General features: G+C 32.3%; 1 protein-coding gene across 4 annotated transcripts; it reads right to left on the bottom strand.

Annotated features, from left to right (window-relative positions):
- On the bottom strand, positions 1-25,968 carry LOC116769092 (homeobox protein abdominal-A homolog). 4 transcript variants are annotated; one of them, XM_032660088.2, is made up of 3 exons: positions 24,535-25,968; positions 22,068-22,100; positions 1-3,292 (listed from the first exon to the last, which is right to left on the bottom strand). In XM_032660088.2, the coding sequence occupies exons 1-3, from the start codon at positions 25,094-25,096 to the stop codon at positions 2,895-2,897; spliced, it is 993 nt and encodes a 330-aa protein (XP_032515979.1). In that variant the 5' UTR covers positions 25,097-25,968; the 3' UTR covers positions 1-2,894. The 4 variants fall into 4 exon arrangements, with proteins under 4 accessions (XP_032515979.1, XP_032515976.1, XP_032515978.1 ...); XM_032660085.2 differs by having other exon boundaries at positions 22,068-22,115; positions 24,535-25,967; XM_032660087.2 differs by having other exon boundaries at positions 22,056-22,100; positions 24,535-25,966.
- Between the last annotated feature and the right edge of the window lie 1,363 nt (positions 25,969-27,331).

Here is a 27,331-nt window from a genome sequence, read left to right as displayed (position 1 = left end):
ACACTAAAATTGTTTTATTAACTCTTTATTCTGTTGAATTTTCGAAATTAATATTACAATATTGAATGCGGGTTTAATATACAACAACCCAGCTATCTTAAGTTAACACGACACAATCACTTTAGAACGAACTTAAGATTTCACTCGACCGGAGTCGTTGATTTTATTTTAAAACAATATCAGTACTTTATAAGTAACAGTTTTATAATATATATTGTTTATTGACATATTGTTTCTTTTAGTTTCTGTTATAATGTTCTGTTCGTTGTCGGCCGAGTGAAATCGTCATAAATCGTCCTATACATAAATACATAACATAATGATAAAAAATAAAATAATGCGCCACATAAAAACTTCCACGACTATTTACAGTTACTTAATTTTTAAAGACATTTTTTGTTTTAATTACTATAGAAAATATAGATATAGGTACATACATACATAGCTACAATTACGTTTAGACAAAATTAAAACAATACAGATTTTATAACTATAAACGGAAGTCTTGTTAATATAATATAAAATTTTAAATCATCATAAATGTAGTAATAGGTTTTCCAACTTAACAAATATCTTTTTAACTTAAACTATTAACTTAACTTTGACGGAACAACATCAAATTTTGAGAACAAAAAATAAGGGATGGAACTATCTTATAAATAACGTTACACTCAGCTAGGTATTGGGTATTACGATAATACCTATAGTCTAAGAAACACTAGCAATATGGCAAGACAGCATTACGGATGGAGGTCGTATATAATCTATTTAGCAAATTGCTCATTGTTTCACGTGAATTATCTACAGTTCTTTACGAGGCAGAAACAATAAAGAAAACCTGTCATAAATCATCCGACGCACATACACACAGACACCATTACTCAGATACGACTTTACCTATTGTTAGAAACGAAACTTAATTAGGAATCGCTTAACAGTGGATAGTGGCGAGTGGAAAACGTCATTTGCACAGACCCATGAAAGTAACGATAATAATAATAATAATATAAAAAAAATATATCAATTATGATTACAACGGAATAGATCATAACGGTTCGTATAAGATCGTATACACACATTGCATTCCTTGTTGTGTGTACGTTGCGTTCGACACTCTCGTTACCTCCACAATAACGATACTTTACGTTAATTAAGCGTTTATAATGAAATACTTCGAATCTTTCACGCTCACCATCAGTTCCTAATTTATAATCTATGCATTATAATTTATAAAGCCTACATATACCAAAGTTACTTAAGTACATTTTGTTCAATTTTATTCATTCGTGATTTTGCACAAAACTTCTATTATATTCGATACCTATGGCTCATGGAAAGAATAGTAATTGCACGAACGCCTTTGGGCGGTATAACACGACTATTCTAATTAATGTTATAACATATTTTATTAATTATTTAAAAAACTATGAAAAGTATGATATATTCTGTATATTGCTCTTGTTCTCTGACGAAATTGTGTTCGAAAAATTGTATAAGTGACTTACATCTAAGAGGTTTCGTTCTGCTAAATGGGTGACACGATCCTACTGATTCATGAAAAACATTGACAGACTGTTTACCGAACATCAAAAATGTTAAGAATTTCCGGTCAATACAAGTTTTTATTTAATTTTTTCTTAGTTCTACCCTGACATTAATTTACGTATAATGGTGACTATCAACACTAAATTTAGAATACTAATATTAATCTGATTTACGTATGAGTTATATGTGCCGGTTGTTAAATGCCAAAATGTATCGTGACTCAATAAAGCTAATATAATTAATTATATTTTGGCACAACCTGACAATACCAGTAGCACTTGACGCATAAACTATTGCATATAAGTTTATTACAAAGAAATGTGTTCATATACGCAAAGTATGACAAACAACTAAGGTTTATAGCTTCAAATCTTAGCAATACTATATAAAGTAGATTCAAACCTATTTTATCTATGTATATTACACTTAGACTAATCGATTTAAAAATTACATGTAAAAATTATTTTAGTCATGTATTCTGTTATATGTATCGATGTTACGTATATAAATTTTGAACGTCAGATTGTTTATTCATGGACAATGTTCGATTTTCATTTTGTTCTGTATTTTTTAATAGATATCTTCAAAAATACTGCTTTAATTTTATGTCAACATTGTATACAAAACAATCAAACGTCTAGATGAAACTTCAATTGTACTTTGATACGTATATTGTAGGTTAAAGATATTACACGTCTAACGTCTTATTGCATTAGTTATTATAATATGTGTACGGTAAGTGTTGTATAAAAAGATTGTTCAAAACAACAATGTTAGCAACGGTCAAGGAATCACAACTTGGAAAATAATAATAAAAAATTAAACTTTCATCTCTTTTTTCGATATCAACTTATAAAATACAACAAATTTTACATAAAAATGTGACCCTCAAAACATAACCAGACCACTAACAGTGGACAAATAATAAAATATACATCAAAATGTACATAATATAATAACTATGTATAAAAAATAATATATAACATAATGAATTAAAGTAAGTGGTAGCAATAAATACTATGAGATTCACAGATTTTAAATCTTAACTAACAATACCGAAAACCACTCGGAAGCGGGACGAGCGATAAGTTTTGTAAAAAATATTATTATATTATTGCAATACATGGTGTGGTTATGGCAACAAAATAAATGCTTAAAGCACTTCACCAGAACGTCCACTAGCAGAACACCGAGGCAAGTCCGTACTAAAGGAACATCATTACATTCAAGGTCCACCTCCAATAACTCATCAGCGAAATAAAACGTACGAAGACTAACTCAGCCCTGGACGAAACACATTCATGTATTCACACTATATGATACAATTCAGTCAGGATTACGATGCGGACTTACGTCGGCACTTTGTTCACTTTGAGGATGTCGCTGGAGCCTTTGTCTATAGGCATCTTCATGGGATCGTGGTGATGGGTGACGTGGTGGCCATGGTGCTGGCTCTCCAGCTTCGCCTGCTTCTCTTGCTGCTGCTGCTTCATCCTGTCCTGTTCCTCTCTCTCCCTGCGGGCTTGCTCATTTATCTCCTTGACGGCGCGCAATTCCTTCTTTAATTTCATACGTCGATTTTGGAACCATATCTTTATCTGTCTCTCTGTGAGGCAGAGCGCGTGTGCGATCTCTATCCTACGCCGACGCGTCAGGTAGTGGTTGAAGTGGAATTCCTTTTCTAGTTCTAGTGTCTGAAACCTGGTGTATGTCTGTCTGCCCCGTCGCCGTGGACAACCATTGGGTCCTGAAGAGGAAATAAACATGATTAATACAACATTTAATATCGAATCATCGGATATTGCGGTAAGGACAATAGTATTTTAGTGTCATTAAAATCAATTTATTGTTGTCATATATCAACCGCAAGCCCGTGCTTCGATTCGCATCGCAAAAGGCTTCGAGCAAGTCATTAAATTTCACTTTTATAGCGTCTTAGATTTTAATGGCTCATTAATATTTTATTGCTGTTGTAAAGTTAATTTTAGAGTTATCCGCTACTGGGACCAACCTCAAAGTAGATCAAATACCAACGGTAATAGATTTACAATGGGATGATTTAATGGCTAGCTGTGGATTTTATGAAATAAATTAACTGTTTAATTTACAACTGTGGGATACGACTGTTTCGAAAAGGGTTGAGTTTTTTGTTAAAGGGTTAAGGACAGTGAATGGTCTAAAAATTTACAATGTGAAGCTTTCTAAAAAGAAATCGTTACAAAAAAAGCTAAGGAAAGGCAAGGGTTGCACAACTTTCTAAGTCATTGTGAGGTGGCGCTTTGTTAGAACGGTAAAGACGTCTTCTAAGAAACTGAGAAAGTTTTAACCCTTTATACTATCTCACTTTAAAACTTTAATTATCTTTGCAGTTGAAAGTATAAATAGTTTAAGATATGTTTTATATCTTCCTAAAAATCGCAATGAAAATCGTATAAGTTTATAATTTACATATACACAATAAAGCAGTCTGTTAAAGGATACAGCTATGTATCTTTACCTGAGGCAACATAGTTCGGTAACATGCCTCAGTCCGAACAAGCCCGAACTGGTTTCGACTCAATAAATAAGTTAAGATAAATGGCGTTCCCTACTTGTATAATTGATAGTGCCCGGCTTGGAATGTACAATCAGATATTATGTTTTTATTTATATATATATTTTTTAATTTTAGTAAACTTTGTATGTAGGTAAGTATTAAAAGACCGAAAGCTAATATTCTTCTGCAATTTTAACATCTATAACATATCTACTGTATATACTGTATATTTAACTATATACTTACATTCAGATACACATAAACAATTACGAGTATAAAATAACTATAGTGCATAGTAGGCGATCATTAATTTTATATTATTTTATTTATTTATTTTATATATATATGATCCCAAGATAGGAATATTTTTTTATTCATAGAAAATAAAGTCAACTAAAAGCATTCTTATAAGGTTGGTTGTCTGTAGAATTTATAACACAAGAGGTATCTCTTATAAAAGGTTCCGATAAATTTAAATTAAATTTATTGTAATCCAAAAATCTCATACGAGTTAATTAAAGAACAAAGGATGGCAGCATTTTCGAACAGAAAAATATATTAAACGTCTGTTTACAAATTTACATTTTAATGAATACAACTATTTTCGGGGTCTGGTTATAAATTGATGCTTATTTTTAAGCTTGAGTTTACACAAAATGAAAACCAATCCATCATGTCAGACGGACGAGGAGAAAAGAGACGGAGATAACTCTAATTTTAAAAATCAAAGATGGAACCCGAAATACAATACACACGTCCCGATTATCCCAATTAAAGTAAAAGATCATAACGGATGCATTTGATATGTGAAAATGATTTCTATTATAGATATTTTAGAGTTCAAATCCGTATGAAAGCATTATCATTTCGCTGTCTATACGTCGGGCAGGTTGGCCACCCTTCGAACGGTCGCCATGACAACGGGTGAAGCACCTCCTCAGTCGGGTCCCATTATTCACCCGGCCATTGTAACCGCGGGGAGAAAATTCTGCCATAATTGTACCTGTTCCCACATTCAGAGTTTTGTATCGTATTATAAACAAACTATCACATCAGACGATATTGTATAACAAATGATATTAACGTGTGATGATTTAAAACTTTTAAGTTGTCAAGAACACTGTAGGTAGTTTAAGGTACATTAAAAATTCCTTCATATAATTTGGAATCTGATGTAAAACAGCGAATGCTTAAAATTTTGTCGACTTGAATAATAATTGAGCTGTATTCGTGTTGGGACGTTTCTCCGTATTTTTGTTAACGTTTCAACGAAACGGGAAATTTTTTTAAATCTGCATATTTTTTTTCTAAAATTATTCACATACCTACTTCTTTTTATACCTAAGAAAACTTCGTATGTTCATATCAAAGGGACCGTCGCGTTACGTATTGTCTTAAGGCCCGTCCTAAAATACACCAATCGCTAGTTCTAATCTCGGAATTCAAAACTAATAATCTGTGAGGGGCAAGCCGTATACAATATATCTGGTTGGAGCGGCATTAATTAGAGACGTATCGCGTCCAACGACTATAAACAAGAGGCGACAAGACCTGGCTCTTACCTCGCCTTTTTCCCCGAAATAAATCTCACAGAATGTTGCTTCTTATTTATTATTTTTATTTAACTTATAAACCAGCCTCATACAAACCAGTTTAACGTAGTTGATAAATGCCTCACCGAATGCAGCATTAAGGGTACATTTGTGAATTATAACGCCAGCTAAGAGGATTATTTATGGAACTGGCTCCGGTAGCTTCTGAAATGTTGTCCTCATAGCAGACGAAGGAGTGAACGAAACGACGTAACATCCAAATATATTTTATTATATATAACATTTAAAATTAATATGAACGTAACGTATTTGTATTTCATTTATAATGGATACTGTTTTGTATTTAAACATTTAATTATTTTTTAATATATGTTAATGCTATTAAATCCTCGTTAATTATAGGCGTGTCGATAGTTTAGGTGTGGTGTACTATATTGCGTTAATTAAATTGAGAATTGTATTCAAATTACCAATGAAGGATGTGAATATTCAATAGAAATAAATACATTATATGCAATTGATTGAGATAATTAGTTGAAATGCACTGTCCTTAACCTAACACATTTTCGTATAGATAATTTTACTATTATTAATTTTATTCATATTGTAATTATTTAATTATAAAAAAATATAACGGCTGGTGTAGGAATCATTAAATACTGTCGCAATTTAACAATATCAGCGACGTCTTAAATAGTTTACATATAAATACCAAAACAGATAAAACAACGCAATGTTTGTAAAAAAAGGCAATCGGATTTGTGAAGCAATTCCACGTTACGTGCTACTGAGTCGTTCTAGCAGAAAAAAATATATTCGTAATATTAAACAAAAAAAAAAATATATGCAACTACCGTAAAATTCGCTTAAAATTTTTGTTTTAGTAACAATAATTTTATAACATTTAACGCGAAATAAAACTCGCAATAACAGACATATTAATAGGTGAATCTTTGTAAAATTAGTCATTAATTCATTATGATAGTGTACCGGCGTTTGGGTTATCTTTCACATGGGAGGCACACACCGTACACACGTCTCAAGCCGTCACGGACGGTTAACGTAATTTTATGTTCTTGAACACACTCGTACAGAGATTCCATGACGTATCTTACATAATTCAACAAAAACCTATATATAATCCAAATCTATACAAATTTATTTCTTGCAGGAAGATATGTTCATTTACGAGTATTGTACTAATATATCAAAAGGAAGGGAGTATTTTTGCTCCTTGTATGAGCCATTTAAATCATCACATTGTAGCTCGTTACTGGCCAGAGGGCATTGCCTTGAATATAGGGCTGCCAGCGCACATTTTTATTCTTCAATAATAAATAATATTTAAACGTTCTATTATAATTATATCTCAGCCCTATTTCTGAGTTTTTAACATAAGATTTAAAGGAAAAAGAAACCTTAATAATTCAAGTTATTCGAATGTAGGCGTCTTATATGAACAGTAATCAAATAGAGCTCTTTACAAGATATTGTAGTAATAATGCGTTTGAGAAAGACTTGAAGACAAGCTGATTTACAACTGTCCGGGTCAATGACCCACATTAAAAGTAATGGGAGTTTTTAAATGAAATATCTTATTTATTTATTTTTAAATTAATTTGCATAGAACAAGTATTAATTATATAGTTGTAATATATTCAGGAAAACTACTCAGTAGGAAATAGCTCTATGATTGCATTTTAATCATGTTAAGACTTAAGATACATTCTTGGGACTGATGAGCGAAGATTTGGATCGAGTAAAATAATATTTAAAAAAATATTTCATATTAAGTAGTATAAATATCTTTGCAATACTTTTATAAAATCTATTTTAAGATATTAATATAAAAGTTCCTTTTCAATCAAAATGTTTTTGGTAAATTGAAATCATATTATAGTAGAGCATACTATTTTCTATTTTTATTCATTATAAAACATGACGCAAGTAAAAATTTGGCAGACGATGCAATTCTAACAATAAATTACGTCAAGCGACAACATTCTGCCAATTTGGAGAACGTTCTTTGGCTGATAAAACATTTGTTAGAGACTAACATTAAGTAAGATTAAACTTATCTCGAAAACTTATCTGAAATTAAAACATAAAGCAATTGAAGCGCTTTATATTATTCAAATTTAAAAGCTACGTACAATTTAATTTTATTATAAACAATTAAATATTATTATGACATGTTTCTTAATATGGAAACTATATATAATGTATGTATAAATATTGAATAAAACATTGATACATACATTATTCAGTAACGTACTGTTGTAATCATTATGGCAAATAAATAATTTATAAATTTAACGTATGAGTGATAAGCGTTGTATAAGTGATAAATTCAAAAAGCAAGTCTTACAAATAAAATGTGAACGGTCACTCTTGTAGCCTTGGTAACCAATATAGGTACATTGTATTTCGGTTATGCTAAATAATTTTCGGTTATATTTTAATGAACTAATTTATTTATATTCCTTTCTAATCAAATAATATAAATTTGTAATAGAATAGGAACACTTGTGTTAATAATGCTTTAAATTAATTGTATATGTGCAGTATGAGACAAGTTATGATGTTATAAAGATCCATTTATATATACATAACACCCGTCTATGTCGAGACAGTGCTCACAGAACAGATTGCCAATATACAGCTGTAATAAAATACTATTTCATACAATATACGCATTATACATCAAGAGACTTGTCAGCTATTATTGATATTGATGACTTTATCCCAGATAAAAAGGTCGAACGGTATCACAAACGACACATTATATTCGATTTAATATTTAATATATACATTACAATGACTGTTTATGCTCGTTTTTTTTTTTTAATAATACATTTAAATTATTTATCTGTTTACGATTTTATATCATATTAACGGCGATACCGACCGCTCGCCGCGCTATTATCTAATTGAAATGACATTTAATTCTCTTATTAAACTATGAAACATTAAATAACGTTTCGAGTAAACCGACGTATGTATTAATAGGAGCCTATTTACGTATAGTTATGTATTTGGCGTTTGTTAATTAAATGGTAGTTGTGAATTTTTAATTGACTATATATTCTTTAGTTTATAACTGATTCTGTATGCGCATGCAAGGTGCGTATGCGTTTTAATTTTACGATCTGCTGTCATTGTGTTTGCCTATTAATGAAAATTTCTTGTTTTATATGTCTTTATATTTAGTAATTGACGACAACTCGCCGTGTTAAATGTATGAACATATCAATTTATTTCCTTCGTCTTTAAAGGGTAATGTTCCTTTCAAGCTAGCCGCTTTCTATATCGACTGCTTACTAGTTATATATTTTATTAAAGTTTATTTTCAATGACAAATACGTATGATTTGTATGGAATTTTTAAACGACCGTTTCTATACAGGCTCATAATGTTCGCATGAATGCAGATATTTCAAAGGAGCCGTAGATCACTGTCGCGCAGTAAAAGCTCTCAGTAGCAAACGGGTTTAGTCTCATGGCGGAACATAACGCGCCCATTCAAACAAACATACCCATATTATATATATTAAAATGAATTATGTTCCGAGGTTATGTACTGTACCTAAGTTTAAGTTGCATCAATACATATATTATTATAAACATAGAGCAAAATCTTCCTCTTGACTAATAAGTCGAAGCTCGAAATAAACATTATACGCTAACATTTTATTAATTATGTAAAAAGAAAAGAAAAAGAGTCCTATATGTTTGTGATAAGGCTGATATTGGGATGTGAGTTGTAAATAGAGAATTTCTTTCACGTTCCGGCCGTAGCAAACGTGCTCCGAAACAACTGCTCGCCCGCAGCAGAGAAAATAATTAACTTCTACAGTCCGAGTTTTTAATTGAGGCTATTTTAATTTTCAGTCACACAAGAACTGGGAATTCACTAAGAATGTGCCTTCGAACGGTAACGCACCGTATGACAATTCCTTATAAATATATTTATGTATATAACAGACAGTTATAAGAATCGTTATCATCACGGAAGTCCAAAATATTGCTCGCTCTGCCCTCCCCGTCAATATTTACACTAGAGCACCACGTGTTATACAGGATGTTTAAAACATCGAATTACAGTGGTAAGTGTGTTTCCTATTACGTCTTGTTTGGAGATATTAAAACGTACTCTGATTATTTTGATAATATATTAATGAGACGCCGTAAATTTTCTATACAAGAGGGACGTTTTATTTTCGAGAACGACGACATCACTCAAGTATAATGCTCTAGTAACTAAAAAAATAACAGTTAAAAACACCAATTACGTGTCGCATAGCGTTTCTTAATAACTAAATATTGTTCCGTCGACATTGATGGATACTTCGCAGCCGTTATTGCGTGTTAGACGAATAAAAGTGTAGATTAATGTTTATTTATGTGATTTAAATAGAAATAATCTTGTTATATATTGTTTTTCTAACAAAAAAACTCCCTTTATATTCCGTTGGAAATGTCTCTTTAAATAGATATGAAGATATAGCTCTTGTAACTTGTTTATTAGAATAAATTGTATTCGGCGTTCCGTATTTCTTTCAGAAGACTATCATTTCAATAGCCAATAAAAAAAGTAATATTTATTGAAGCTTTATTGACAATAACACTAATAATAATCGATAAAATAATATCAAGTTTCACATAAATAAAAGTTGAATGTATTATTATCGCGTGTAACGACAACAATAACCTGACCTATCCCAATTTAAGCAATTAACCTAAAAACTACTAACCGCATAGTGTGAACTAATGCTGATTATACGGCCGCGGCTGTATTTACTTCATATTTATATATAAACAAGATATATTGCACCCATTGACAAACTATTATCTATACACCTTAAGACCAATGTCAAATAGAAAAACTTTCACGTAAAATATTGTGGACTTTTTTAACCGTCCAACCTGAGCCGTTGAAAACACACAAGAAGTTTTATCAGTATTTTTTTCATTCGAGACAATCGGCTCATAAATCGTTAATATCTTCAAGTATGTAGTAAAAGCGATAACAGATACCGAACTAAGAGAAGTAACGTTTAAACTGTAAGTCAATGTCTTTATAGCGACAGTTTGGTTAATCAGAATTCGAAGAAATCGAACGAGCGCTCCGACAGTCGGGAGTCTATGTTTAATTGCTGAATATCATTAGCGAAATCAAAGAGAGGCGGCTCACATCACATAACATACACAAAGAGCTTTTAAAAACACAGTGATACGACCGTTCAGACGGTCCGGTTACTCGCGTTGTTTTGAAAGCGCGCCATTACGATTACGTTTCCAACGAAGTGACATCGTGTTACATTTAATACTGTCATATGAATATCGCTCTCGGATGTTTGGTCCGAACGGTCGTTCATTACCATTTTATGAGTTATACGAGCGATAAATGTGGAGTAAGACGCATTCGTCGGTTCATATGATTTGATAGACTAGCGGCTGGCACAGAGAACAGGAAGACGCCGTGCCGTTATTGGGCTATATCCATTCAAATCATCGCATTCTGATTCAATGAATGGTATTGTACGTTTAAGATGTTACGTACGATATTGTTTATTTTACTGTTCTTGAACGGAACCTCGCTTGTATTGAGTATTACGAGTTTTATTATTTTGGATCTCATTGATTTAACAGCTGATTTCACATTAACATTTGACATATAAGGTGTAACGGAAACATGAGAAAAATAAGTTTATATATAACTGAATATAAAAATAAAACTGTCCGTGAGTTTATAAAGAGCTATCATTTCAACTTCAATGGAACGATCTTATGTGTTAAATGTTTCGTCAAGATCTTATATATTTTAGGATATGACAGAATTATATTCGGGTCAATAACATTAGTCTCGTTTGAGGACGTTAAAGATAGCGTAAATGCCAAATAACAGATCTTTACTAAAGTCATTGATGTACTAATAATTTCATCTGGCCAAAGAAACGTGCAATTGAATTTATTGAACACCTTTTATATATGGATTACTCGGCTTTACATTCAGATGGTATTGGCGCCATCTTGAATAAAACATCAGTTGTTAAGCACTGAGATGATCTCAGTATCGAGACAGGTGAAGTATCCGTGTAGCATCTGCCTTACAGGCGATTGTTCACGCTTGGAGCCCCGATGTATAAAGTCAAACGAATAGGGGGCAGAGTCGTAAATTTTTTTTCAGAGCGATTTCCAACAAAACGCGTACCATAAAAGTAATTGGAACCCATTCATATTAATAGACATTTACGAGTTCTCCTTCATAAAACTGAGATTGTCATCGCTTACATAACATCAGATTGTATGATCGAATAGGAATTAATTCATTTTGCGCTTGTTAAATCACTGAAGCCCGGTTATATTGTAAACACGAATTAGATATAAAATAGGTATGGCTTATGGGGAATTTATATGCGATATATAAGAGACATAAAGCAATTAAAATATTAATAAGTGGACGCATCTGTCGGGCGGGATTTGTCGATTGCGTGTAGGGAATGCGTAATATATGTTATGTTATGACATATCCATCTACCCACGTCTCCTCGATCGAATCGAGATAAATAGAGAGGACATTAGGCTACAGCTGTCGTTCGCCCCACACCTCCTCAGGGACTCTCGCAATTTTCTTACCCTTAGCTTGATTCGAATCCCGAAAGGTTCACGATATATTTATTATAATATCTTTATTAACGTACCAATTTTATTTCAGTTTGTTTCTGATAAGATTTTGTCCTGTATTATAATATAGTATGTTTTATTATACAATTAATGTCTCAATAAATCAAGATTGCGAAAGTGTTACAGTGTGTGCCGTCTAAAATCTTTTAATGTCTTTAGAAATGAATAATTCAATTTCATCTAATGTATTCGAAAATAAATATTAAATTTTAGGTCACAAAAACAACGGGGACCTCTAAATAGTTGTCTATTTAATTTATGCTCGACATTATCTTAGGTATTTAACTCGGAAATCAAATGTGTATTAGTGATTAAATAGCATAAAAAGGCTTAGATATTTCGTTTAAAATAAAACCTTTGTTTATAAAAGAACATAACGCAATTAAATGAACCTGCCTCATATTTAGGGCGCACCTTCTTGTTTTTATCAGCCATATTTCAACTCCCAATGTAATATCGTAGGATAATTTAAAACGAATTAGCTACCCCTACAGACTCCCAAATTTGAATACCGCAACGCTCACGCCACATTTCAAAAGTATCAGATACGTTAAAAAAAAAAACAAAAGATATATTTTATAAAACACCCTCCCCTATATTCTCGAAATGTTTCCAAGCAGACTCCCTAATGTAAAATGTCTAGGTAAGAGTTTTGAGCAAGAACTCCCGATTTTATCTACGTTAATGATCCGAAATATTTTACTTCAGTTAATAAATACAATTTTATACAGTTTTGTAAAAAATTTTGATATAATTTTAAATATAAAATTCGGTAAATTTTTTATACGTGATAAACGATATAGAATTGTTTGTCAGCTGCGTTTAGGAGATAAGAACACTGTTACTGTGACCAGTAATGGTTGCTAAAACATGGGGTTTGACGGGGTTGCTAATATGCAAATTTAATATAGCGATGGTTGAGCATGGCGTCCGACAGCGCTCGTTAGTCGTCCTATTGAGCATTTATTAATACAAGGACACTATTTATGTATTATGTATCGGCTTGCATATATTCCCTTAATTGGATTTAATGCGGGCTCAGACGGTTTCAATGTCATTTAGTTGATTAGTTCGCCACAGCCTACATTAGATCATTGAGAGATATTGCAGCTGTCATAAATCTTTGTTATATTTTTAAACTGTGATTAGTTATAGCCTCTGAAGATCATATATTTGATTTTAATACTGGTAATATGGTTTAAATAGAAGGTTTTGTAAGTCTTCTTTCTATGTGCGACATTTCAAGCTGTGTTTGTAAATATTAAATCTACTGTCGTTATATTCAGTCGGATACATCTCAAGAGACCCAGCTATGCTCGTTCAACATAATCGTCCGTTTAGAGCGTTTTAATTACAAGTGCTCTATTCCAAGGGTGTTATGTGCCCTTAAGTGTCAAACGACGAAGGCATGCGCCCTAATGTTCTGGTAAACTACACAACGACTAAATTATGTGCAATACGGGCTTAAGTAAATTTAATGTTACAGCACTTAACAGTATATTGGCAGTTTATATGGAAACAATCATAAAACTTAATTCCCAATAGCAATTTTAATAAATAAAATATACGTGTATAACGGTATCTTATAATTCAAGAATGCGTTTAATATCCTCTAGCATCCCTCGTTAAGTCCGACGATTAAATCGCGCCTTAACTTTCAGGGCGCGTCTCGGATGCCATTTGCTACGACGCTATTATAATTAAAAATTAATCCGACTCAGCGCAGACTGCTATGAGGCTCTGTGGTTGAATGTAATTAGGGAGCAAACAAAAGCGCTTCCATTATATTATATATGTATATATAAAAATAAATAATCTAAATAAATTTTCTGTTTTATAAGGAAGCCATTTTGTTTTATGTTAAAAGTCGAAATTGGCCGGCAAACTGTTATGTTAATGTAAGGCTTGGGGGTGAGAAGATAGGATTGCAAATTTGCGGGCAAAAATTTATGGCAGTCGTGTACCTATAGTGTTCCCGAGGGTAGAGTCGGGCTCGGATGGTTCCTCTCGTTCGCCAAAATGACCCTAAACATTTTATTTGGTCTGTTTTGTTGGATACAGATTAATGCAAAAACATCGCTTGAAAAGCTCAAAAAATATCATGAAGTATTCTTTGAAATTATTCTCTAATGTCTGTTGAGGTTCACTACAATTTTATCATATGTATTTTGATATATTCATAGCACCTGTGGCAACTATTTCAAAGTAGGTATATGTAATGACTACAAGTTACAACATCTATCTATATCGTTATAAATTTTGGTGAAAACCAAAACGAATACCTACAGATCAGATAAACGGAAACGTGCACTAGGGTGAATAAAATTAGGCGGATAGGTATAGTCGAAGTCAGAATTTATCGCTTATCGATTAGCACCCCCGCTTATATAAATTAGTTCGGCGTAATTTAAGTGGTACCGGATGTTATTTTGGAAATAATCAACGTAAACACATATAGCAACCCGTGTTTTCTTTCAGTAATTCAGACAAAGTGCTCTTTAATCTCGTTTATTATACGTGCTGATGTTATTTATGTATCCCATCAATTATATCGCTATTTATTATAATCAAAGTGAAGTAACGTACGCATCAAAGGAATATAAATTGATGCCAATTAAGCAATGTTAATTCTAAATATCGTGAAACTTTCATCTCGACGTAGTTATAAATTTAAGTTGAAAACTTTAATATACGGTAGGTATGTTAAAAATAGGGAAGTAATGTGAGAAATAAAAGCGGGATTACATTGAAACGGTATATTGGTAGTTCGGTGCGGACTCTTGTTTCTAATAGATAAATAGCTATAAGTATTCCCACGTCGATATCACCCGAATGTAAATATGACACCCCATAAACAGAGTGTTTTATTGGCTGCCACTACCATTCCAATTTATCCTGGTCATTTTTTAGTTCGAGGGTGTTCAAGTTTAAGGGGTGAATTTATTGATGTTATTACATCTTCGTGTTTAATACCTTTGTACTCTTGTAGTCCAAATATTTATAGTTTAAGCCATTCCTTTGTCGTAACTATTTATTTTATTTTATGAATCCTATGATAAATATCGAAGAAACAAAACATCCGAATCGCATTAGTAAAAATGCAACTCGCTATTGTACATGAATTTACGATAGTTTTGTGTACAATGGAGATTATTCTTGTACATTAAACATTATAGTAAAATTATTACCATAAACACAAATAAAATTGACTTTATTATATATATGTATATACTTTATACACGTATTTCAAATTTATACTACGCACGGCCAGTAAATTGCACCGAATCCTCAATTGATCAAGCTCCGAGGCAGAGCCTCCAGAATTGTAATCTGTTGTTTAGTATGGAGCGACTACAAAATATTCTGACCTCGTGCCTACGTAACGCCCTTATACACCGGCCCCTCTGTTTATACCTCCGTTATTGGCACTACTTCACTGTCAGTCGCACCCTGCCTCGTCCCTTGATACCATAAGCCCTATAGAACCCCATGGAATCTTGCATTACACCCGCTAAAGATATATAAAATTATATCAATCACATAATCTATTGTAAGATTTGACACTTCGCTATATGAATTTACAGTACGCCTGAGAGCTATTTAATTTTCTATTCGCATGTCTCAAAGCCTCCCGACCAAGGAAATTACTTTCATAAACGATCCATGTTTATGTGAACATTATGTCTATCAACTAAGATATATGCTAATAACTTGTATAGTTTTAATTGCCCTAAAGAATTTCAATTTTAATATTTGCGTAATATAAGTTGAAGCGGTTTATGTCAACCGGTCGGGGCTATTTTATATAACTATGAATTACATCACTGATAAAAAAAATATATATAACAAATATATAATACATAATTTAAATTGAAAACACTACAGCATGAGTGAATTATTTTTGTATAAATCTTAAAGTCTTTACTAAATAACATATAGTCAAATTAATGTTTTCAAATAAGGCGGCGGGCGGGAGTACCACGCTTTAAAAGGCAAGTCAGGCTCCGCGGGCTTCTATGCAATAAAATCCATTTTTAATTACACATTTACAATAATTAAAAATCTTAAAGTTGCCTTAATTGGCTAGGCTCAGGATTATGATTACAGATTTAATCGTATGCCTAGATTAAGATCTAACCCGCTATTTATAGAATGGATTTATTGAATAAAAATAATATAAACAAGTGAAACACGAAGATTTCGAACATTAGTAGCAGATTAGAAGGGGAATTGTATACGTGGCATGTTTGAAGGTGAAAATGTTCCCCAATATTATGTACCAGATGCTATCAGAGATTTACGCGTCGCCTTGCGATTGTATCTCGAGATTAATGCGAGCCATAGACAGTGTAACGTAACACCTCACCTTTATCTCGTTATGTTGGTACATAGGTGCTATATTTTATTTAAAATCTTAAAATTAGTAAACGTAAAATGTGTTCCTTTAATTAGTAACGACAGTCATTTCACGGTAGTGATTATGTTATGAAAAATTCCATTTTTAAATACGTTTTTATGATTCAGACAAAACGTTTCTTTAGTATGATAATGATTTCACATATACGGTTTTAAAATAGATGTCGTAATTTCCAACAATATTTCATAATAGCAGCTAAATTAAGTTCAGCAATAATAAATCAGCCGCGGTCATGTCGCGCGACTTCCTCGTACGTGTGTAACGCTCTGGTCAGGAGCCAATTTGTTTTTATTAAGACTACCCTCCTCCATGCAAACTGGTAGGAAACGTGATGTAAACGCACGCCAGCTACCAGTCTCCGCTGACCTTCAAAAGGGAAAACGCCCGTTTGTATATGATGTAAGATATGAGAACGGAGCCGTGCCAGGTGGATCTTATTTAAGTGGCCGTCCATTACCAGTTACCTTTAATCTCGATTCGTATGTTTTCACAAGCGAGTCTGCAGTGCCGAGTAAACAATACTCAACGTTAATAGAGATATAAAATGTAAGCATACAATTTAATATATTCGAATTCGATCAAGTTCGAGTACATACGATGTATGTTATCGCAACGGCCAGGCCTCTCGCAGGACTTTGCGTTTCACTTTATTTACGCAGTGAACCAAACGACCTCTCTAACTTACAAACCTAAGCCAACACCACTAATATCTTATATAAACACATAAACTCATTTGTTTATACGCCCTAAGTTAATATATTCTATGTAATGTTTCGTGAAATTTCGTACAATAAACTGTCTAGAACGTGTCATTAACGTTCTGCTATCGTTTTATGGAGCAGACGAATTAAACAAAATTGATTCATCCTAAAGGCGATACTGTATCAGAAATTAATTAACACAGTATAAACATTGTATTTGAAACAATTTAGTTTAAATAAATTGTATGAGATTATAAAAAAATAATTTACATATGGAATTTTGTTGCGTTTACATCTAAACTACTGTATTTCAATATAAATAAACAATAAAATAGTTATGATATTAAAGTAGAAAACGCGTATATAGAAGCGAAAGCTGCAAATATTATTCTTTTAATTGAATAAAAACTATTTTTAGCTTTTTTGTTTGTATGTCTTTTTGATCAAATCAAAAAACTTATCTATTAAACAGCACAAATTATAATCAAGCGGACTGAGGGTCGAATCCCGGGTAACAGGAATCCCGAAGGAGAGTCGCTATTCAACGTAGGTTCCAATACCTTTCATATATTATTTATGCTACAATACTATAAACAACACATGGCTACCATATTTATGGGATAATTATTTAAAAAATTAATATCTCTCGTATAACAATAACTTACAATTCAGAACACAGGTACGGAAAATTTTAAGATGCAGGGTATAAATCTCGCAGCTAGACGTTATTGTTACCGAGAAGTGATTCAAACCAAATGACATGTAAATTATATACACGCTCACTAAACACGAGGGACATATTAATATTACATACAATTACCTACACTTAGAATTAACAGAAACAATGGGAATTTTGTATTTGAAATGTCTTCAATGAAATTCTATTATCATAAAAGTTTTGAATATTGTTATTCGTGGATCTTTGTAAAGATCTATATTATCTATGTCTGTTTTATAATAAGGTTATATTGTATTATGTATAAAAAATGTGGTACTAATTATTTTTCTTATTGAACGCCTTACAGTTTGTGAATCTAAAGAAGAACTTTTTTCTATGATCTTTCTTTTCTGATTGATATTCTTCATTATTTCTCGGTTCCTATTTCTCAGTGTACAAATCAATGAGCGTAGTTCATATTTAAGTTTCTCAAATTAAACAAAAAATATAATAAAAAACATATTTGAGTAACAGAGAACTGACCAAAGTAATAATTTTATATTAAAAGAAGAAGAAGAGAGCGTGTTTTATTAATAAATGTGTAGTTATAAGCAGCTTATTTCTCAAAAATCATTTAATCAGCTTGTATTAATAAGAATATATAAAAACTCCTTTTTAAAATTTTGTCATTTCAAAAATAGAAGAAGTTTATTTTTTTAGAAATTTGAATGATAAAGATTTATTAAAGGTGTTCTAAGCATTAAAAACGATATTGATGTATGAAATGTCATTAGACGTCAATTCCACATTCGTGTGTTGTACGTCACATCCGAGTCACCATTTATAACATTTGCAATGGCAGCACCATCGCTTTTAATATTATAATTTTATGTCAACAGGATATGGAATTAAAATTGCAAAATCCCATGCTATTTCCATTCCGTTTGTATATATATTAAACAAGCAATGAAATATGAGGGATTATTAGTTTTATTTTTAATTAATGAAACAGGATTATGTTGTTAATGATTGCGACATGGTATAATGACACTGCGGTTCTATGATTTTAAATGATTTCTTTTTAATATTTTGAGTCATTCGTACCTCCTGTGGCTGGCACCGATGTTACAGAATGTAGGTAGTTGTTAAGGCTCGCTAACCACAATATCCCAACAGTAAATGTATTATATAGTGATCTTTGTAGAGTCGCGTGTACGATTACATTTACACATAAATAACGTCAACATATACGTAATTATTATATATATTTATTTCTCTGTATGAAATAAAAGGTTTAGTTTAAATTAAGAACAATTTTAAGGCATCCGACTATAATTAAATCGCGTATATGTGAATTTTATCGATCGATATAGGTACATGATTGTATAATATATTATTAAACACAGTTCTATAAATTCAATGTAATATTTAATTCAATAGGGTTCGCGACCGGTGATAGGTGCCTTTAAATTTACTGACCAAAACTCATATTTGATAGAGACCTTTTGACCCTTGAACGGTAATACAAGTAAATTGCACGGAAATCGCACACTCCGATATATATGTGGTTTTATATTTACAGCTTGAATTTAGCTTTGGCAATTCTATTACTCTCCTTACCTATTTATTTGATAGTACATTTATTTTCTTAAGGTGGCATTCCTTTATTTATGAATATCTTCGTTCTCTATAGACCACTTATCAGAGTTCTGGCGAATCCGTCCTATATTCTCGTAACGCTATCGCATGACATGAAAAGCTCCGTAACATCGGAAATGAACTTAAATTTACCGATTTCAACACTCATCATAAAATTGTACACAGTCAAATGTCTTCCGATCGTAAAATCTATACACGCGACTATAGTCGTTAAATGAAAGCAACATTGTTTATATTGGCATAGTTTTAGTTGGCCATCACAGTTGCCGAAAGTACGTACATTATTTTCGCATGCACCGCACAACGTTTTAATTCGGAGGTCGACAACCTTTACGTTTTTTAAATTCTAAATATAGTTGCGTAACGAGCAACCTTGGACGTGAAATAGATAAGCGAATATGGGCCACATAGAAAGTTACGAGCACATGTAACTACATTTGACATTGACATTAGTTTTTTTAATGTTGCCAGCTTGTTTGTTTACAACAAACAGCCAATATCGCTAAATATGTAAGATAAGCAGTGAAATAAGCATAGAATAATCTGTTTTTTATTATTATCCTTTATAAAAGGAAACATACGAATAGTCGACGAAACAGATGTTAGACCAGCTGTTTCTATGACAGTTAAGTTTTCGTTTCTGATGTGTTTCTACTACGGAGCGCCGCAGACTTGCCTCGTTAAATTTTTATTGCCTCAAGGTCGTCAGTTTATGGTCAATTCTGAGATGTTATTGTTTGCGGACAACATTTTTTTTAACTATCTATAGCTCTATAACCGCGGAGTTACGATTGACAGTGATTACATATTAATTGTTATGGCGTCGTAAAGCGATTTTTATAAACTCTTAATGCATAATTCGTTTTGTTCTCTCAATTACAGTAATATATTGATTATAAAACCGTTTATTAACGCAGTATTTTGTTAGCAGTAGTAAATAAACTCATGGATACGAGCTTTAAGATTTACGTTTGTGTTGCGGTTGGGGATGTTAGAATATATGATTTTTCATAGTGTTCTTGTTATAAATATACGAACATTAATGTAACTAATGAAATATAGAATTCTTTATTAATAAATATGAGTGTTATAAAACGTACCGTGTCATACGATTGTTTTGACTGCCATTTCGGTGATATCGACTTTCGGTCCGGTTCCTAATAAAGCAATTTGCGATCGTGCCAACAATACAAAGCACGTTGTTCTTAGATTGTTTAAAAAGCTTTCAACGCCGTGATTTAAAACCCTTTGACTTATAATATATTTGTAAACATCTCTCCCGGTACAAAGGATTCGTATTTTTAACAAAAAATAGAAATTGCACAACCCTATTGCCGTGAATCTTTTGTTATTTATTATATTATTTTTTTTTTAAGACGGTGAGAGTTTGGAACCATGTTTGATGTTACTTATTGTAAATAATAAGGTTCCGTGAGTCGTGACTACAAATAATTTATTATATAGGTTTTTTTTTTATAGATATTTCTTGCATATTAAAAAAGTATACACATAAGTATACCTACATACATACATATTTTTATACCTACATAAATGTGTATTTTATATTAGAGTTTTTATATGACATACGCAATATGAATATTTTTTTTAATTTTCATTTATTGCTATGCTATTTATTTAATTGATAATATTTAGATAGTATATGGAAATTTAAAAAATATATATGTGGAACCTATTCGAACAGGTAAAGGTTCCAAACTACCTTTGGGTTTTTTATTTTTTATAACCGCTCCATTGTGTCATTGTCTTTGGTGAAAGTCGAGTTGTTTTGCGATCTTCAAAAACATTATTCCGTTTTCATTAAAAACTTCTTTTAATTGAAAACTAATGTCAAAGACATAAAACATGTGAGAATTATTTAAAAAAAATCGATTGTATGATATCAATTTATTTTGTTTAATTTACATAGCCAAAGTAAGTCGAAGATAAATAAGTTAAAACCCACGGTATATTTGCATGTAGGTATGACGTCACAGATAAAAACCCAATAATTGACCATAAAAAAAATCAAATATACCTATAGGTATAAAAACGATCAATCAATGATTCATATCGGATGAGATCTTCATAGCCGATTGATTTTTATTAATTGTTTACATGATTGGCATATAAAAAAATACGGTAGATACAACCAAGCCGTCACAAATCAATAATTGCAACTGAACCTTACGGAAGGCCATGGAGGTTCTACACACGAATTACTAAACCATTCGTAGCACGTGTGCGGAACCTCTTATATAGTGCTTAAAACTAAAAGAAAATAAATTTGAAACGATAAATACCATTGAACTCACCGCAGACGACGCGGTCGAAGGGACTCATCCAATCTGGAAATGGAAAATCTATGATCAATCGTATTGAATGTTCTTAACACGATCCGAAAATATTTACAACACATAAAATAACTATGACATACTTACCGTAATATTATACATATAGATATTACGTTATATAATAAATGAATCTTTATGAATATTTCCTTAAAAAAACTTTCATTCCAACTAACATTTGAATAGAAATGCTTTATAATGTAGTTGCAAAAACTTTAAAGAAACGAACTATCAAACGTAACATTACTACTGAACTTTAACAGCTAAAGGAAATAACTGAGAGTCTCAAACATTGTGATTTTATTATTTTTACGCTTTGTTAGAGTGATACAGTCGAGTTAACGCGGGATAAAAAAAATATAATCTCGGTTAGTTTCTATTGTGATAATAAATACATGGCAACTAATTAAAAAGCATCTGTATAACATATAGCGAACAAGCAAACCAACATACAAAAACGACATGTAATATATCATAAAACGCATTAATAATTAGTACTAAAACGTATTTACAGATATAATCTAATATTTCAAAGATATCATTTAATAGCCTTATAAATACGGTGTATTTTTTTGTAAATTTCAGTTTTATATCATCAACAAAAGATCGCGAATTAACAAAACACTCGAACTTTATCGAATGTGCCAATAAAAGTCACCCAAAGACTGATATCGATGAAAATTTATGCAAGTAATGCAATCTATAGTACCTGCCTAATTAAGGACGCATTTTACAGGCGCTTTTTATAACAGAAGCGGAAACATTAAATGTTGGATAATCTTTATATATAAAACTATTGTCGCCAATGTCCTGTTGTCTGTATTTATTTGTATATATTAATAAATGTAATTATTTCATTATAATCGATCGATATTGTCAGTGGTGTCAAGTTTTGCTGTCCTGTGATTGGTCGGTCCCGTCGGCCATGTTTGTTGCGCATGCGCCTTACACACACATGCTAGTAATATATCACAGTCAAGTAGAAACTACCATATAAATACAAGTTAATGCTATTTTAAACGCTTTTATACAGTAATATTCTTAATTAAACTATTGTAGAATTATTTATTATACATATTTTTATCAAATTTATTGTCCATTAATTAATTTTAATGCAATTTATATTAACTTCAATAGATTAAATAAATAGCCACTATTATTTGCTAGTTTGCTCTTAACGCGAATTACACTAACAATGTTTGTGTTATATAAAATACAAAACTCCGCTGTTAAACGTCGGCCATTTTACTGAGCACGTGTTGTCAATGTATGAATATATTTTTAAATCTTCAGCGACGTCTTATAATTTAACTATCATGAATTAAGTTCAGATCATACGGATGATAATATTTTATATAAAAACAAGTCGGTTATGGGCCATTTGGTGTAATATCTGTGAGGTACGACAGCGTTTGCTTTGATTATAATATCCACGTCTATTATTTACGGCCGTCATGTGCGAGCTTCAAAAGAATACGTTATTCGTATATAATTTCGTTACATATAATTCTATCTAACACTGAATTAAACCGCATATTAATTTTATGCTATTATAAGAGTCTTTTTTTTTAATTTAAATTAAAATTACCAATAATATGAGTTAATTTATTATTATAACATGATGTTGAGATTAAATAGTCCATTGTATTGAAATCGTATGACCGTTTTGTAGGCGATGTTATCTTGTTTGTGTACTAAGTGGACCTCACACTGTAAGTTTCTTAGGTAGGTAGGTACATATATAATATTCCTATATAATTAATATAGGTTTATAATCTATTGATGTTTTTTTTATTCATATAAAATTAATGTTATAGTTATATTAATTTTATTTTGAATTAATTTAATAACAATAATTAATTATCTGCTTTATTGTATTTGTTTATAAGTTATGTTATTATTGCGTCGGAAAACAGCTATTTGTATTGACAATCAATAGTTAATTTTCTAATAATACATACATATTAGATAAGTATTGTTATTTTTATGTATATATAATAAATATAATATATATAATAAATATCCCTATATACTTAATAATTGTTATCCGATCGTATGTTAAAATTGGCGGCGAATACTGCCGACGGAGTGAGAAAAATTATATCAAATAGTAATAATATTAAGAGCCTAGTTATAATGCTTTAATGTTATATTTCATGTCCTAATATAAGGCGTATGTCGGTCTGTGTGTTACATCTATATAACTAAACAATACATTATATAATGAGATATAAATAAATTATGTTATACTCTTATTGGATTTAAATCGTTCAATATAAGTAAAGTAAATAGCAAACAAAAAGCAGAATAAGATTTACGATTTATATATAATGGAGATGTTTGAAAATAATTAAAAATAAAACGAGCATACAATAAGTGGGTGCATGACGTTAACTAGGAGCGGGTGTAATGAGGAGTGTGTGATAGTTACCGGTGATGGACATCCAGGGATAGCGCGGGATGTCCGGGAGAGGCTGGGCGGAGGGCTGCGAGCACGCGGCGCCCATGGCATCTACGGAGGCGGCCGAGGCTGCGGAGGCCGCGGAGGCTGCAGCCTGGTGGTAGAATTGAGCCGCCGCGGCCATACTCGCCGAGGCAGCGGACACCGCCGCTCCACCGTTATGCTGACCCAGCGCGTAGTTCACCATGGGGTCTCCACTCACCGCCGAAGGGTATCTACAGCTCTTATCGTCCGCTAGACCTCCGCCGGTCGGAAATGGCACCGAGCCTCCGAATTGCTGGTGATGGGACACGTAAGGATACATCCTGGCCGGCGCTCCCGGCGACGCCGACGACGATGACGAGGAACGCTGTGGGCTCCCGGCCCCCGGAGACCCCGCTCCCAGCGCGGCGCCCAGGCCCCCCGACAGAGACGAGGACAGCGATGATGACAGCGAGCCTTCTATGGGCGCTCCCGCCGAGAACAGGTTCTGATGGTGGAACTGCTGGTGATACTTGGGCAGCATGCTATCTATGATGAACTTGGAAGTCATCGCTCGGCGACGCGGCGCGCGGGTCGCGGCTCGCCTCGCGGGTGATGTCTTTATCGCGATCGGATCGATTCGAGCGTGCACCTCTACTATGGCCGCGGATCGTTTATGACCCGCGTATGAGGCTCCACGGCGAGTTCCTACGCCGCGGTACGGCTAACGCGACACGAGCGAGACGCACGATCGTCGCCGCTGCGTGTGACAGGGACGGCGGTGGTCGGACGACCGATCGCACGGAAATATCTCCATCTCGTCGTCGTACACCTGTTCTGCTGGCGTCGGAGTGAGACAGAAGCTGTTCGCTGGCGACCGTTCTGCCGGCCATTGTTGGTGACGCGGCCGGTCTCCTCCCCGCTCTCCACCGCTCACCCCCGCCGTCCATCGTCTACTCCAATAGTGATCCGGTGCAGAACATTCACCGCCAATCACAAACCATTCCGGCACTTCTAGCTGTCAAAGTGAACGGCCTTAAGCAGTAATGTGCCAACAGTTTAGTATTAAATTAATTGATCGGTATTGTTTTACAATATAATTCTATAAGTTACATGATTAATAATGATTAAAATATCAATGGTAACTTAACCTTTAGCTATATTATAAAATATATTTATTTTATTTGTTTATAAACAACAAAAATATAATCTCGAGTCCTCTAAATTTGTCAATCATTCATACAAGGACTATCATTATCGAAATATAATGATATAATCGTAATTAAACATAAATTTAATGTAAAACAATTCTCATAAATATAAACAGATGTTGATACAATACTCATTCTCAAATAAATAAATAAGTAAACTTAAAGTATTAATATCTTATTACGTTAAGGAACACTTTATTTACTGAATATAATGCAAATTATATGATATAAACATAGTTTATGTTTAAACGAATAACTTATATTTACTCATTTTGAACAATTTATAGCATGAGTCTAATGAGCCCCTTTTTCGTCTCAAAAAAATCTTACAAGAATAATCTTAAAATATAAATTATAAGAAATTTTAATTTAAATTCCAATAAGAATTGCACCAGAGCGTGTAACGCCGGCCACGTGGTCGAGCTGGTATCTTCCGTCCTCTTCTAACAGACATCTCCGTCCCGCTCCCTCGTTTCATTCATACACACAAGTCGTAACCACTACGTCGGGGAACGCAATAACGATCTTTACGATCATTAAAATAAAACCGTTTATTGGCTGAAGGGTTTATTTATTTGCGATCATTTCGTTTTGGAAGTGGTGTTTAGTGCATGGTTTTTATAGGCTTAAGTTGCCTTTTCAGCTTTATCAGGTTGCGGTGGAACATTGCATAAGTATAGAGTTTACGTTGTTATTGTGATGTTTATGCCGTAAACGTATATAGGGCTTGATATGGACAGTTTAGGTCATTTGGTTTACGATTCGGCTTTTAGTGTCCTGCAATTGGATTTTTTCCTAGAGTACTTTAATAAATTAATGTCCGAACTCTACAAACTCTACGTGCATTATAAAATTATAACTGAGTTGTCACTTCAATATACAGTTGTCATGTTTATTTTTGTATACCGATATACAAATAATAAAAAAAAAACATTTAAATAACTTCATAAGAATTTTTATATATAAAAAAAAATACAAAATAATTTTAATATAAAAATTATATCGAATTAATGAAATAAATTATGAATATAGAGATAAATAAATCAAAATTAAAAAAATATATATATAAATAGATGTATTAATTAAATTTTTTATAAATTGTTATTTCTGTTAAAATTAACGAATAAAATTAAGGTAATATTATGTTGGTTTCAATAAGAAAAAATTTGTAGGTAATCCATTATACATAATGGATTACCTACTAACACAACTATAGGTGCCTATACCTAAATATTATTTACCTTTCAGTATATAAGAAAAATACTGGTATTAAATATAATTTAAACAATATTATCTTACAAGTCATTAATTATCGTATTACAAAATCATCACACTAAGATCGCAGTGTAACCGTAACCATAGATATCTCTGTAGGAAGTCGACTCGATTGATCGTATAGTGAATTTTAAACATTAAACTGCAGTAAAACCTAATATTATTGCAGTTCATATAAAAAATGTTAGAAAAAGATAAATTTAGTGAGTTAAAAGCAGCTTAAGGATTATGTATATGAGAATGGATCGTATTAGAAAAAACACTTTTTAAATATATTGGTATGAACCTACCAGCGAGTGACGTCACGATACAGAAATATT

Source organism: Danaus plexippus, chromosome 5, assembly GCF_018135715.1.
Source record: "Danaus plexippus chromosome 5, MEX_DaPlex, whole genome shotgun sequence".
In the NCBI taxonomy this organism is placed as follows: domain Eukaryota; kingdom Metazoa; phylum Arthropoda; class Insecta; order Lepidoptera; family Nymphalidae; genus Danaus; species Danaus plexippus.
This window is presented reverse-complemented; position numbering and strand designations above follow the sequence as displayed.